The sequence below is a fragment of the Scaptodrosophila lebanonensis genome, unplaced genomic scaffold (genome assembly GCF_003285725.1).
Source record: "Scaptodrosophila lebanonensis strain 11010-0011.00,11010-0021.00 unplaced genomic scaffold, SlebRS2 tig00001415-arrow-pilon, whole genome shotgun sequence".
In the NCBI taxonomy this organism is placed as follows: Eukaryota; Metazoa; Arthropoda; class Insecta; order Diptera; family Drosophilidae; genus Scaptodrosophila; species Scaptodrosophila lebanonensis.
This window is the reverse complement of record NW_022060742.1, coordinates 5,249,181-5,265,565: the sequence shown is the minus strand read 5'-3', so window position 1 is coordinate 5,265,565 and position 16,385 is coordinate 5,249,181. Positions and strand designations below refer to the sequence as shown.

At 37.5% G+C, this 16,385-nt stretch overlaps 1 protein-coding gene across 2 annotated transcripts in view; it reads left to right on the top strand.

Moving 5' to 3' along the window:
- The window catches only part of LOC115632431 (sodium-dependent nutrient amino acid transporter 1), a 33,830-nt gene extending 18,699 nt beyond the window's left edge, over nucleotides 1-15,131 (top strand). For both annotated transcript variants that reach the window (XM_030529573.1, XM_030529574.1), the window contains exons 3-6: nucleotides 8,346-8,577; nucleotides 12,461-12,606; nucleotides 12,665-12,801; nucleotides 12,857-15,131. In XM_030529573.1, coding sequence (XP_030385433.1) covers nucleotides 8,346-8,577; nucleotides 12,461-12,606; nucleotides 12,665-12,801; nucleotides 12,857-14,633 — 2,292 coding nt within the window. In that variant the 3' untranslated portion in view covers nucleotides 14,634-15,131. The remainder of the gene's footprint in view (nucleotides 1-8,345; nucleotides 8,578-12,460; nucleotides 12,607-12,664; nucleotides 12,802-12,856) is intronic.
- The last annotated feature ends 1,254 nt before the right edge of the window (nucleotides 15,132-16,385 follow it).

Genomic DNA, 16,385 nt, shown 5'->3' with positions numbered 1-16,385 from the left:
TTGAATATAAATTTCTTCAATTATATTAATTATATTGAATGCAATAGAAAGAGTAAATTAACCCAATATATGTTAACTTAAAAAATGTATAAAGAAAATGTAATTAATTTCAAAAATCAGATATTTATACCTGTACTCCAGGAATTTTAATCTTCAATATAGAAATGTATTTAATTTTAAGACTCAATCAATTCTCTGATCTTATTCTGTAACGAATCGTTTTTTGAGAGAGCTTTAATAGAAGTGAGTGAACAGTGATCAGATTTGTGTGTGCTACATAATTAATACAATTTATTGCGTATGCATTTGCAAACCGCTGTCCCAGTCACCGTTAATCGTTCACGGCTTAGTCATTGCCGCATAAGCAGCGACTTCAGCTTTAGCTCCACATATCCGTTACTTCATCTCTTATGCTTCTTGTTTTGCGTTTCCAATTCGCTGATTAACAAGTTCAGCTATACGAAAAATGCATACACAAAAAAGGCAACTTTGAGTGCAAATTCGGCAGTTGCGCGTTTCATGTGCTTTTTCAACAGTAGCAACAAAAACAATACTCGTAATAACGACAACATGAGCAATTTGTTTGATTTGCTTGCGGCACAGCCTTTGCTGCACGATTTTGTGTCAGAGTGGCGCAGCATGACGTCATCATTGATGTTGCACTCATAAAATATTAAAAACCGGCTCACTGCGGTAGTGGGAAGCATGGTGATAATTGCCGGCTATTAGAATTGCCAATGGACGGACATGTGCATTTTGCAAGCATTGCAGTGAAAGTTTCCAGAGCCGGCAGAAAGAAGATTTCGAATAAATTGAACGCGACATTTTGGGCGCGTCCACAAAAAAAAAAAAAAAACAGCAACATAAAACAAAAAGTTTAGCAAGTCGGGCGAATCAAAAGATTCGCGTCGCTGCACTACCGGGTTATGTGTAACAGTGCACAGATATTCAGCATTTGGCTAGTTAGCGATATCACAGCTGCATGGCTTCGCGATTCCTTTCACTTGTGCGCTTGCGCGCCCTTTGATTAGACTAGACGTGCTCGTAATTTAAAACACATATTGAAACAATGAACAGATGTCACATAAGGCGGTCGCCGTCTCTTGGGGCCATGCTCCAGTGCCTTAAAACCCTCCAAGATGCCCATAAGGTGTGTTATACTACACTGCGCCCATTAACCAATGTCCGAGTGACAGTCACACAAAGCGTTGACGGACAATGCGTGGCTTATTCAACAACAACAATAGTTTTATTCCACTTTTGTGGCCAACATCATCGTTGCGGCATTGTGAAGACATTTTCACACTCCACTTTCGTGTCAGACACCACAAACAATTGACATAAGACATGAAATTGATATGAAATTGAAATTTTTCTATGGCCCCAGGCTGTGCCCGCTGCATAGAAAATGAAACGAACGCATTATGTTCATACAAAATGAATTCTATGTAGAAAAGCTCTAAAAATACGAATTGAAAAATGTCATTAATGTATCAATTTCTACACATTAATTGACCACAAGAGGCTTTTCACTTTTTTAAATAAAGTTTTAAAAATGCTTAATGGCCTCTTGGTCTCATTAGAAATTCTGTGCGCGCACCAGTCAAAACTTAAAGTAATTTCATATGCAAATCATACATATAATCAAAAATAAAAATTCTATATGCAACAATGACATATACACACAGATATATCAAAAACAAATATCAAAGAAGTTCCAGCTTTCACGCAACGAAGATTATATATGCTTTCCATTTGTCTTTTCTGTTTAGGCTGGTGATATAATATACTTAATCTGCGGTCATCGATCGGTCGCTCGTATGCATAGAGTTATGTAATTATTTTAACCGTATTTATGATTTGTTTATTTTATTTTTAATGAAGCAATAATGATAAAAGTAAAATGACAGCAACGCAACCTCAAAAACAAAAATTCCTGAAGCAAACATTCAAATATGTATGTGAGTTCACTTTAACCAAAGAAGATCATCAAAATATGAATGTTCAAACATATTATTTACTCGCAATAAAGTGCCCAAAAAAGTTTCCTTTCGATCAGAACCTTTGGGATATTAGTAGATAAAAGAATTGATGAATGCGTCAACTTATGAAGTAAAAGTTGTGCCTACTTCTTTCTGTGCGTTACATACAACAGACTAAATTCATAATAACCTTTGAAAGAGTAAAGCAATAGTCAAGTGCCACCTTCGCAGTTCAATTAACGTTTATTGAGCAGCTATTGGGAAACCTCATTGAGAAAGTCACGCTCTCCAACTGAAATTAGCTCCGACCAACTCAAATCCAATCAATCATGATCATGTCGGGTTGTTCGCCGTCGTACAGTGGAGTAATTCTATTTAAAATGAAAAAATTAAGAAAAATTAAAACTCCATTGATAATACAAGAAATACAAAAAGAGGTGAAAAAAATTCTAACTTGCTTTACCCAAAAAAAAAAAAAAAAATAATAATAATAATGTTAAGGTTTGGTAAGCAAGTTTCTCAACTTAATTCCTATTTTAGATGTTGTTGAAAATGCAGTGACGTTATGTTTCGAGCAAACAACAATTGCAAGCAAATAAAGCGAATCAACAAACAGAATACAACAGTAGACGATTTACCAATGTAACGATTTAAAAAAAGAAGAAAAATACACACAAGAGGTAAAATAGAAAAGAAATCATATTAGCCAATTTGCAGCATATAGAGTTTCCATCGGTAGAAGCCACATAATGAAAGAATTATATATACAGGCGATGGGTTTTGGTTTTGATTTTTCTATCAATGGGCAATTCGTATTCGAATCGTTAAAAAATCAACCATTGCAGCTGCATTTTTAAATTAGAATCGAATAAGAGTGTGCCAAGTTTTATATTTGCAATTAAAATATTGAATTGAGCCACTGTGCGGTGAGTGGCTCACGTTTTGCGCGTCACATTTCCGTTGAAAATTCAAACCACAAAGATTTGGATTGGACTGGGTTATTATGGTTGGAAGTGGAAGGCCCTCTTTCAAAATACATTTCTGTTTAGAATTTCCGCTTATTATTTACATTGAATATTTTCAGTCCATTCCAAATACAAAACACATTTACTCCGATCGTCGCTGTTTTCGTATTGTTTTTGTAGTTGCGGTTGTTGTTGTTGCGGTAGTTATTTGTGCACGTCATAATAATAATTTTTTTCTTAAAGATATTTTTATTTTCCATTAACGCCCAAGCTATGCCTTTAATGTGTCTTGACGGTACTTGGTTGTCGTTTATTTTTGTCATATTTATTTTTCAAAGCTCTACACTGAGCCACGTTAATTATGCGCTGCGCCAGTTTCTTTGACTCTATTTCTTGGGTCTTGCCTTCCAGGTTCTTACATAATAAGTATGTTATTATGAGTTGGCCGCTTTGAAGATCGCGTGTGTTATTTTTGTTCTTGTTCCTGCTGCTGTTGCTGATGTGGTTGTTGTTGTTGTTGTTGTGACTTTGCCTGCGCCTGTGGCAAAGAACGTGTTAAAATGAAATTTAATTTAACAATGTGAAAAGCAGACGCAACTGCCAAGACTAATAGACGGTTTTCTCTTTGACTTGACGTTCTAGTCGTGTGTGCGACGATGAAAAAATTATGACTTAACTTTAATATACATTCACATATTCGCGTATTGTATACTACTCGTATATGCATGCATGCTTACTTACATATTTAGGTATGGGAACGTTAGAGTTGCTTAATCACAGCTCTGGGCCAACTTTAAAACTTTCAGTTGGTGTGAGCATGTGGGCGAAGCAACGCCATAAAAAATACTTTTAATGAAATAGAAACATAGGGGAATGTTTAACAATAAGTCGCGTGTTCGTAAGACTTGTAAAATCTAAAATGTTTAGCATTTGATGCTAGTGTTAAGTAAAAGAAACAAAAACAACAGTAAACATGACAACACATAAAAAGCTGAAGAAGAGAATCAGTGAAGCGGGCATAATGAAAACCGCACGCAATGCCTTTAAGATGGGCATGCGCTTATCGCACGCACTGTGCCTGCACAAAGTCGTAGCAAAACAAAATTAAAAGGAGACTAGTATGCAAAAATATGTTGACAAATCAAATTGTCAGCGGATATTGACAAATAATTGTACAATTAAAAACATCTAGTAATGCATTTTTCTATCGCAATTACATACTTATTTGCGTAAGTATTCAAAAAATTGATCGTTAAATTAACTTTTTGAAGAGACCAATACACATGAATAAATTAACTTAATTCTTTTAAATTCTATACTTTTCCCTAAAATGTTAAAATATATTTAATTTTTTCAAAGCTTATTTCAAAGCATATTGTATACTTCTGTTGACATTAATAATTTCATCTAAATTTTTCTAATTGCCTGAAAGTTATTTTCATAAGAAACGACATAGAAAGACGTTAAATTTAAGTTCCATCTATAGATCAGTTATAATGATGGTTTCCTCCATTTTAGTTTTGTTCCTGGTCAGTGCTGAAACACATATGGATATAATAATAAAATAAAGTTCTTTTGGAAATTTACACCCTTTTTTATATTTAAAATAATAAATTAACAGTTACCTACTTTATTTTCACATTTTAGAATATTAATTCTCTAAATTCGATTATTCTGGGAGTGTTTAAAAATGTCTGTTATTCAGTTTGTAATACAATAGTAATACCATAGTACAAAAAGTAATCGCGTTGAGTGGTATTTTACAACTAAGGGGAAGCTTTTATGCCGGTATTGGGCATAGTTTTGGCAGCCACTGTGTAGAAAGCCACGTTTTTGTGTTGCGGCTGCGCACTCGTCGCTTTTGGCTCCCAGCACTTGCGTTCGCCCAGTCAGTTCTGCATTAATGAGAGCGCGCAGCAGACGTTGTCTTCGGGCCTGTTAGGTACGCTCGCTCGCACGTTCGGCATGGTGAATAGCAACAACAGTAACAGTAGGAAAACAACAACAATACTCAGCACGGCGAAGAAAACTTCAAGAGTCTGGTGTGCTTTGATAGAAAGAAGAAAATCACGTAGATCAGTCGCAGAGTGGGGCACTCATTAATGAAAACTTGTTTTGCCTTTTATTCGATTTTCCATTAAATTTGTGTGTGCACACTCTGCGCTCAATTTTCGTTGGCGTTTTCAAGTTCGTCGCGCTGCCACCGCGGTTGACTTTGCTGCTCCCGTCTCCGTGACCATCTCCGTCACCGTCGCCGTCGCCGTCGTTATCGTTCGCGTTTGTTGTCTGCGCAGTCGCAGGTCGGCGCTGCTGTTGAATGCATTGCGCAGCGCACTTCGTCAGTTTGTCAGCTTGTCAGTTCGCCAGATCGCCGGATTGTCGGATGGTCGGTTAGTCGGTTTGTCGGGTCGGCAGTTTTTCCGAGACGAAATGCAATAGAAAAATCGAAGCGAAACTAATTGAGAAGCAAGCATGTGCGTTGAATTAACATTTGTAACAAATTCGATTATATGTAACTGCATTACGCATACGCCGCGTGTTCTAATCACTGTAATTATGACATTCTATATGCAATTGGCTGCATTATCGAATTACAATTGGTTTCTGTTTACGGAACTGCGCATCAGTTGATTTGGACGCTGTTAGTGTTGTTGTTGCAGTATTTGTGTGTTAATAAAAAAAACTTAATAAAACCGAACATAATGATATGCACACCAATGACACCTCGCCAAGAGTCATTTAATAAGCAGCTCAGGGCCAAACAATGAAGGTGTTGCCAATTTGGATTGCGAGCCTCGTCACGTGATATTCGCGTCTTCTCTTGTTCCACATATTAAACCATTAAACGTTTCGACTGCCTCGCTTTGTCACACAGATCAATAACTGTTAGAGATCAAGAGTCAAAAATTTGCATGTCAAGAGTCGAGGCTTCGATTCGTTGTGCGTTTTTGTTAAATAAAAATTGCGATAGTATTTTAAATTGATTTCAAAGCAGCTTGAAGCCTCGCGTACAAATACAAACAAATATTTGTGTTCACGTGAAGTAAACACTCAAGCATTTATGTATAAAAGTAATTAAGACTTTAAGCAAATAAAATGTAATTGTTTTCCGAGTGTTATTAATACGGCTGACCTTAAAACGAGTTGAAATTGAACGAAATTAGACAGTTGTGGCTTCATTGCATACAAAACCAGAAACAATGCGTAATTCAAAATTGAATAATATTTCAAATAAGCTGACGTTGCTCTTGCCTACATGTGTAGTAGATTCGGTGCCTTTTCCATATATTAAATATTAGGCATTGACATTGTTATTATTTTCAATTTATTATAGCTTTTCCAATTGAAGTAATGGATTTTTCAAAACTTTGTTTTTAATTTTCCTGAAGCTAGCTAAACCAACTCAGGTAGCTAATTACTATTTCGAACAGTTAAAATACTTCAAAATGTTTTAAAGTCTTTTGTAACTGCTATCAAATAAATTACTCTTGATAATACTGTATAAAGAATCATTCACAGAACAGCGATGACACGTTATCAGCAAAATGTAATTGTACATTTTTGACAATACGTTAAGAACCACAGTGTTCGTGTATCAGCCACGACATCTTCTTTGTATTGCAGGATAAAAAGGCAATACACCTGAAAGATATGTGTTCCTATTTAGAAGATTCTAAGCTAAGGTGACATTTAATTTGATCATCATAGAGCTTTTATGCAGTCCCATTTCCATACAAAAAGAAAAAGTAGGGACGGGCTGAGTTAATATTAAATTTCGTTGCATATAAGACTGACATATCAATACCTTTTGCCAGCTGTAATGTGATACATTGGACGCCACTTTTCTAGCACTTTTCTAGCCCGTAGCATATTTATATCCCACTGTGGCTGGCAATGACATTTAAAAGTTCTAAAATCAAATCTCAAATTACGGACCAGCTACAAAAAAAAAAAAAAAAAAAAAAAAAAAAAAAAAAAAAAACAAATCTAATTTAAATACAGACTTGATCTTCCTCTTTTCGTTTAATAAAGTTGATCAATAATTGGCAAATAACAAAATATACAACACAGCGGGAAAAATAATATCCACAAAGTTTAAGTGCAAACAAAGGAAAAATATAAAAATAAAATAAAAAATAAACAACCATTACAGACAATTTTTCTGCTGCACTTAAAAACAAATGCAAGAAAATGACAAATTCTGTTGCACCTACAAAAATTATCAAATCTGTCCAAAGATGGAAATACCAACAACTAAATATCTAGCAGATTATCTATATGTTGTGCATGAGGATGTGCCATTCAGATATTATCGCAAAGTAAGTGGCGCTACCAATCCTACTATATATATATGTATGTATATGCTGACCAAACTCAGCAAGCAACTAAGTGTCTCAGATATCTAATTAAAATATAGTTGTATGCATGTGGATTTATATACATACATATAGTACTTACGACTGATGCTCACGATATGGTAAACGATATGGCATGATAATCGGAATATCACGCTCATAAATTTCAGACAGTGGGGTGTGGGAGTTGGACGCTTCGTTTTTGTTTACATTTTCACTGGAGTGCGGTTTTCGGTTTATTAACTTGCGTTTACTTCGGCATGTTGTTGTTTCGGATCTTTGCCGTTCCGCCGGTCTCTCATTTGTCTGCCCGCCTATCCGCCTATCCGTCTGTCCGACTGTCTGAGAGTCTATATAACTGAGCTGCGCTGTTGTCTCGCTCTCGTCTGAATGGGTTCCAGGTGAGCAAACGAACGACAAGTAACTGTTGTCTGTTTTTGTTGCTGCTTTTAACGATTGCGATTTTTGTTGTTGTTGTTAGCTTTTGTAATTTTTAGCTTCGAGCATTTTTGCTCTTTCATTATTATTATTTTTTTCATATTTATTTTGAAAGTACACACTATGAACTACATAGTTACTGTTGCTGTTGTTGTAGTCGTTTTTGCGCCCCTCTAATGGCCATTTTAAAGACGGCGGCTTATTAAAGTTTTTGTTTTCATTAGATCTTCATAATGTGCACTTTCTTTTGCCGCTCATTACGTTTGTTGTTTTTAGATAAAAATAAGAATCAAAGCGGCACCATTTATGTGGGAGAGATATGAGAGAAAACTGAACTAACCAAATAAACGCAAAAACAAATTGTGTAATTTTGCTCAGAGAAGAGAAAGAAACACAAAATGAAAATAAATATGAAGAAATTACACAAGTTGAAATTGTTGCGGCGGAAGTACCGGAAATGATATTGTAAATTGGATTGTGGTGTATGTGCCGGCGGATGCGGCTCTGACTGTGTCGGTTTCGGCTTAGTTTATGAAAGATTTCCCATTGTTTCTTCTGAAGATGCTAACTCGGTCTTTACATTTTGACTATTTGATTTCTTTCAGACAAAATGCTCCGTCTTTCGCGGTCTTGTGCTTTGCATTTGTCTCAATGTCAGCTATGCGAATGTTGTCCGCTTTCCACGCGAACTGGATCGCCATGGTTCGGCCTTTTTGTTACCCTATGTTGTACTGTTATTTCTAGTCGGCCTGCCCATGATTCTATTGGAGATATCTGTCGGCCAATTCTTGGGACAAGGCGCAGCGCACACCTGGCGAGCATCGCCCATATTCAAAGGTAAGTAAATTAAGCTCTTTTGATAAACAAAAATAATTGAAACGGTTCAGAAAAAGTTAAAATAATTCGAAGTCAGGGTAAATCAAATGATTAAGAGTTATTTTAATGGGTACAAGTATGCCAGTATGCTCTAACAAAAGGTGTTCATGGTCGATAGAGCCTAAGCGCAGCTTAATAATAATGAGTAATGATATGAGAAAGTTAAGCTATGATCAGACATTCAAATCATTTGCATACCAATTCATGTCATGCACATGATGCTACTTAAAACAAAGCAATAATACAATTTGGACGAATTTATAAACGAAAAGAGTTGTTTTTGGTAGCTACATAGGTAAAACAATAAGGCTATATAGTATGGGTTGTAATGGAGAGGTCTGCTCAATTCGTCTCGTTATATATTTATCTATAACTTGCCACGCTTCCTTCTGCCGCTAACTTAAATTTGACAACTGGAATTTCTAGTATGTATACCCTTTAGTCCTTCGATTACAGAGTTTAAAAGTAGTGTATTATTTTGTCAATGATATGAAATTTATTTGAATATAATAGAAAGATAAATGAATTATCTAAAAAATTGATTACTTAAACTGCAATCATTAATATATTTGTCAGCCGACTCATATCTAATGTTACAAGTTGAAAGATACAGAAAATAAAAAAAATAAATAAAAAAAATCTAAGAATATAGACGGAGATATGAAAATTTGTGTAAGCAACTTTCTTCAATTAAATAAAAAATATTATTTACTGCATAATATTACAAGAAAACATTTTGGCCTTCGTTTTCTATTAGCCGTTTGGGGTTGCATAATAGTAGTAAATTATTATGGTTGTGTTATGTTATGTATTATTGGGTGGTGTTATCGGGGGTTGAGACTTTTTTATTTTTTCTTAAGCAAATATAATCATTAATTACAAGGTCGACTTTAATACCTAGATCGGAAAAAAAACAGATAACCTTCTTCTTTAGGGGAATATTGAAAATACCATCTCTCCAGATATTCAAGTTATTTTGACTAATTGTAATTGTTTTGATGATGTTGCCTGTTGCCCATAGAAGAAACTAAAGAAGTTGGCGAGGTAAAATGAATTATGACCTTTTTAAATGATTTTGATATACTGTAGTTTTTAAATTAAAGATTATTTTAAATAAAACGTAAAATAATGAACAGTTTCAGCTTAAAATTTAAATATTTTGGTGTGAACTTAAGAATCGGGTGATTTCAGCATTCAAAAGTACATAATGTTTAGTCTGGGCCTTGAACCTGTGGCAAGCCTAAAGCCCTCTGGCTGTCCGAATTCTGCCCAAATATGTTTTTAATATGCATCTTAAGTAAGTACATTACTTATTTACTAAGTTCGAAAGGATTAGGATTTACAATGTAGCTATGAAAAAAAAAAAACAAAAAACGATGATATACAGAATAGATTTCAAAGGCTTACGCGATATTCGCAATTCGATTAGATGTCGCTTTCTATACAGGTGAATAGGAGCAACAACCCTTCGACGAAAGCTCAGTATGCAACCCCCAAAACAGTGCAAAGTGCAGTGCTTTGGCAAACGCAGTGAGAAAGCTCGTCAAAAGCTGCGCCAGACTGCAATGGCGACTGCACTTTTGCTGTAATTCCCAAGTTGAGATTCGGCTGTGGAACGCATAAATAGAAGGTAGCGTTGGACTCTTGGTGGGGCGGTCGTGCATTCCGCAGCAACGACGGTTGGACACATCCCGTCTACCTCACAACTCAAATTGTGTCCGTCGGTTTAGTAGAAGTTACGATTGCAAAATGCTGCGCAAACTTTCGTCATCTCAGAAAAGCAAAAACAAAAGCAAACGCAAAAGCAAATGCCAAAAAGCACAAGAGCAAACTATATATATAAATAAAAACAACAAAAGTCTAAAAGAAATCACGAAACGCAAAGATAACAGACAAAAAGAGAAATATCAGACCAAAAAATATATCAATGCAAACAAAAAAACTAAAAAACATATAAAAATACACTAAAAAACAAACAAACTTAAATGTGACCTAGTAGATAAATGTCATCATCGTGTTATCAGGACTACAAGAAAAAAACTGAAAAAGCTTAAAAAAAATATTAAAACCGCAAAATGCATTGGTGTGTGTGTCCCGTTCGTGTAAATCGAAGGCACGCCCGGACTACTTGTGCGGTCTCCGTGGGGAACCGGGACTGGACATTGGATGATGGACCCCCTCTGTGTTTCGTGGCAGCGGCAGTGACGGCAGAATAGCGAGACCGATGAACTACTACTACTACACTCCTGTGTTCTGGCGGCTTCGGATTCGGCCGGTCTCATGTTGTTGATGTCCCTGGTCAACGACAGACAAAAACCGTGAGCGTTGCAACAGGACGAATGCGCTATATAGCGCTCCCTGAGGCCAATCCTGCCTGCCGTCCTCTGTGCTGCCTCCCTGCCTCTCCGCCCCTTACGGTCGTGCGGTGAGCCGCGGCGTGTCCGCCAAAAATAACCATAGAGACGTTTAAGGCAAATTCTAAATGAACAAAAAGTATAACCAAAAACAATTGTAACGAGAAAACAAACGATTCAAAAAATGAGCAATATGAGCAAACACATAATGGCAAAAAGCAAAAATGAAACTGCAAATTACGACACAACACCTTCGAAAAGACCTCAGTAACAAAGATGGTGCTGCAATGGAATGCCTGCGTTGTATCGCCCTTTTTGGTTAAATTTTCAGATATTACGAATAACCTATTTAAAGGCCGTACAGCAGCATACATTTGGCTCTTCTAATTTTTATAGCCTGTACCCAAAGGGTGAAAGGGCTATACTAGTTTTGTGCGCATGTATGTAACACACAGAAGGAGGCGTGGCAGACCCCACAAAGTATATATATTATTAATCAGGATGACAAGACAAGTCGATATAGCCATGTCCGTCTGTCCGTCTGTTTGTATGAGCGCAACGACCTCAGGAAGTGCAAGAGCTAGAATAACCAAACTTGGTATCGAGGTTCCGCTAAGCCCTGGGCAGGTCAAGTTTATTTTTTTATTCTGATACAACCCCCCCACTCCCCCGCAATTCGTGTTTTTTCCATAACTCCCGTAGTTCTTGGAATTTCGAACTAAAATTAGGTAGCTACATCCCGTTAGTGATGTGTTATGTGATCTTATTAAAATTCGAAGTTGCTCTTATTATTCATTAAAAGGTTGTGGCATTGCGATTCGTATATAGAATCTTATTACTATTTAGTAGTTTTTAGACAAACTTAGTTATTATTTACTCAATACAAGTAGTTTCGACATAATCTTATGATAAATCTTATGATTTAGTGTTTTTCTTGAGTTGAAACTAACAATCTATCTATCCTCAATACAAGTAGTTTCGACATAATCTTATGATAAATCTTATGATTTAGTGTTTTTCTTGAGTTGAAACTAACAATCTATCTATCCAACTATAGAAGCATGATGATCATTTTTCAATGTATTTATATTTATATAGCTATAAATAAAACATTAAATTTTCAATATAAAACTAAACTATACTAAGTCGACAACTAACATGAGCGTTTTAAAACCATCACCGCCGAGAATCAAGCAACTTGAACGTAGAGTGTCGTGTTTTTAAGAAATTAGTGAATTTATCTTCACAAACTTTCACGTTTACATTTAAACTAATGCAATTTTGGAGTACTTCTGAAAGCGATGATCATGCAAATGAATGAAATTAATGAACAACACATAATTCGTGAAGGAATGCCATTAAAAGTCATTGATTGTTACTTTCTATATGTGTGATCGTTTGATCGTGTTAAGTAAAAAACTTTTTATTTTGGAATGCCACCAGTTAAGAATTGTATATTTAATAGCATTTTTGTTGTTTATAATTTTCAGGGGCCTGCATCATCAGCCGCTTTGCGTCGTGGGTGTCGGCCATTTGGATATCATTGCAGGCCGTGCTGGCACTGGCCTACATTGGCATGTTTGCCTTCAACACCTTGCCATTTCGTGAGTGCGTGGGCAATCTTAAGATGAGCATGGTAAGTGAGAAAATGTTCATTTAGTGGGTTGCACTTTTAAATGTGTTTATCTTTGCAGATTGGTTACACAGTGACGGGTAATAGTGGACAGGAGTGCCTGCAGCAAACCTTTCTGACACCATTCTGGAAGAATCCGTTGTACTTTGGTCTGCTATCGGCTGCTTTGATCGCCCTTTGGATAATTGTCATGTTGTGGTACGTATGGGGCTTATATTTTGCTTCAACTTTGCCTAATTACGATTTTTCTTAGCACTCACAATGGTAAGATTCTGCGTCGCAGTCTCTTTGTCTTTGGTCTGGCCGGGCTTTGTCTGCTCTGCGGTCTTACAGGCTGGGAGGTGAGGAACTCCTTCTCGCGCCACTACTTTCCGGAGCTATGGGGCTTTGATGCTTCGCTGTTGGTCGAGAGCAATATTTGGTTTAATGCACTGATGCAAGTGCTCTTCTCGGTTAATTGCGGCTTTGGAGCTTTGCCCATGCTCACTGGAAAGTTTCTGTACAAAGGCGATGCTGTCCGCACCTCTGTCGTGTATTTATGTTTTAATCTGCTGGTCAATGCCATCGCCGTGACGCTGTTCATGGTGCAGTTTGATCTCTCGTCCAATGGCTATCAGCTCATGGATGAGCTGAAGCCACTGACTGCCATTTATGATCGCGTTTTGTATGGAACTCAATCGCCGAACGCATGGCTACAGCATTTGATTCCCTCGCTGATCTATGCGCTGATCATTATTGCTGCTCTCGTCTCCATCACAGTGGCCATTTACACATCGACGCGTTTGGTGCCTCGTCGGCCCAATTATGTGATCTGTCTCGTTGCGCTTGTGGTTGCGGTGATGTCCTTTGCGGCTCCCAAGTTCCAGATTGCTCGAGTGCTGGACTCACGGGTGGTGGGAACGATGATTGTCACGGCTCTGGTTTTTGAGCTCATTGCCATCACTTGGATCTATGGGGCGAAGAATATTTACACCGATCTCGAGTTTTCGATAGGCCGACCAATTTTCAAGGGCTGGATGTGGCTGTGGTGCAGCTGCCCGGCCATTCTGACGGGCATCCTGGTCTGGTGGTGTGCCGACGATGATTCTGATGATCTCCTCTCTAATTATTTGCCGCGATGGGCGCCCATACTCTTTGTTCTGGGTGTTATATTGATCATAGCGTGCGTGCAAATCTTCCGACAAGTCGAGTACAACTTCTTCGGCATGATTTGTGAAGCTTCTAAGTCGGCCAAAGAGTGGGGACCGGCCGACCCTCTGGCGCGGCATGCCTGGAAACAGTGGCGGTCCGTGTGTCAGGATACAGGACGTCGTGACTTCACACTGCGGCGCCGTGGCACGCGTGACTACACGCACTCTATCAAGAAGGGCCAATACTCGACCGCCCAAAAGTATGCAACAAATGGACAAGCGCCACACCAGCCACACTGGAAGAGCTCCACACCAGGAAACAGCTCGCCCAACTACAGCGGCTCCATGTTCGGCGACTCGGCCATTGAGGAGGACATCAGCGTGGACAAGTTTCCGGGCATCAATCATCAGCAGTACGTGCCATTCCAACCCAACGATGGCAAGCCCCTGAGGTATTCGCAGCGCACGCGTCAAATGGCGCAACCACAGACCCATACGCAGATCCGCTCCCACGCACACACCCACACCCACAACCATGGTAACGCCAATGCAGCCGCATCGGTGGAAAAACATCGCGAGGTAGTCTACATACGACGTCTGTCCGACGGAGGCAGCGGCACTCATGCCACCCGCATCGAGATCACGCCCTCCAACGAGTCCATTACCTATGGCAATGGTCACAATGTGTCGGCTATGGCCCGCAATCCGTTGGGTCGCTCCACGGGTTGTCTAGCATCGACAGTGCCCCATGGCCAAAACCATCACATAAAACGCTCCGCCAGCTCCGTGGTCAACGTCAATACGCACAAGTTGCCGCCGCCCACATCGACGGCGGCTGCCGAGCACATTTGTTGGCGTAAATTTAATGTTAATCCCGAGGAGTACTCTACAGAGCTGTGAGACGGGCAAAAGAAAGAGGAAAAGAAAACGAAACATTCACATTCAAAAGACTTGTTGCATCCAAAATAACTGTATCTGTATTCAGTTTGAAGCACATCTAGCTCTAAGTTACGAGTTATGCCTATGCAAAGTGTATTATCTAGTTTTCAACTGTACATAGTGAAAATGTCTAGCTGTAGTTTTTTGATTCTAGCTCTCAACATAATTCCGTTGTCATTAATTGTTTGGAAATCGGCGAAAGCAGTGCACATAGGCATTCGGCTGCTTAGTCTTAGTTTGAACTGTAGGCCTAGAATTATATTCGTATGCATGTTGCTTATTTAAGTACTACTGTACTGTATCTGTAAGTACGCCTTGTGAATTGTGTGAATGTTACTTGTAATCCATACATACTATGTCTATGTGTAACTAAATGAACTTTGACATCGTCTTATGAATTTACATATACCATGGCGAATCTGTATTAAGTTGTAAACTAAAACACAACGATCACGAAAACGATATAATGTAATAAATAAACTAATTAGTAAATTATAAAAACGCAGCAGGGTTTTACTTGGGGAACATAGTGACTAAATATGTCGTATCTGAAAATGATAGAAATGCATAAAATTAACACTTATAATCAATAATTGCCTGTGTACAAATATGCGTATACTGCCGATTCTGACTTAGCTCTTTTAGGAATCGATTCAAAACCGAACATAGTGCTGTGAACTTTTAAAAATTCGCTCAAATGATAAAATTTCTTTTGAATAATTTTCTGTTTAACAATGCTTTCACATCATGTGCTAAAAATAAATGCAGTATTTGACGTATTTGGTAAGATTTTCTTGATGATAGGCTAAAATGCTATATATATAGATAGATAGACATACTTTTAAATTAAATGCACGTAGATTATGTACGTGATACGATCAAAGTGATCAATTATCCTTTGAGATTGGAAGCTTACCAGAACAAATACACCTTTATCTTAAATATCTTTTCTAGGCTTTCGAATGAATACGAATAAAGCAAATAAAAGCCCAGGAACTGTTTTTCGTGAAAAATTAACTCAAATAATTAAATTTAAAATTAAACGAATTCAAATAATTCATGCTTACATTTGAACGTCCGGTTCGACGTTAATGCTCTATAGACTTGTCGTCAGTGCAAACTTAATTCGATACTGCTGGCAAAATTATATAATAAAGGAGTGTTTAAAATCATAATCAGCTGCAAAATGATTTTTAAACATACAATAGTATGTAAGTAAGTATCCTTTTGTGGACAACATTCCAAAATCTAAATTTATCATTATGATAAGCTATTTATGCAAGGCAATTAATATATAACGTGTGGGGGAGTACTTTTCTGAGATCCAATGTTTGATAATTGCATTATCCCCTTTAACAAAGAGCGTAATGAGTCGAATCTAATCTAAATAAACCGGTTGTCCGAATAAGCTTACCCAGTCAGCATCGATCTAAAAGCTACACAACAAGTACATTAACACACTACCATTATGTGTTTCTCTCATATTCATTAGTAACATCTGTTGTTAATCATGATGCTTTTATATTTTGAGAATCTTTAATATACTACGAGCATAATGTTAAATTTTCAAACCGAATCTTTCTGTTGCTATTTATTTACGTGTATCGGCGATAAAATTGTAGAAAACAGGAAATCCGCTTAATAATTGCACCTCAAATACACCGAATTAATTTTGTTCATTTCAACTTCCATAGATCCACTTGCCAATGAAAT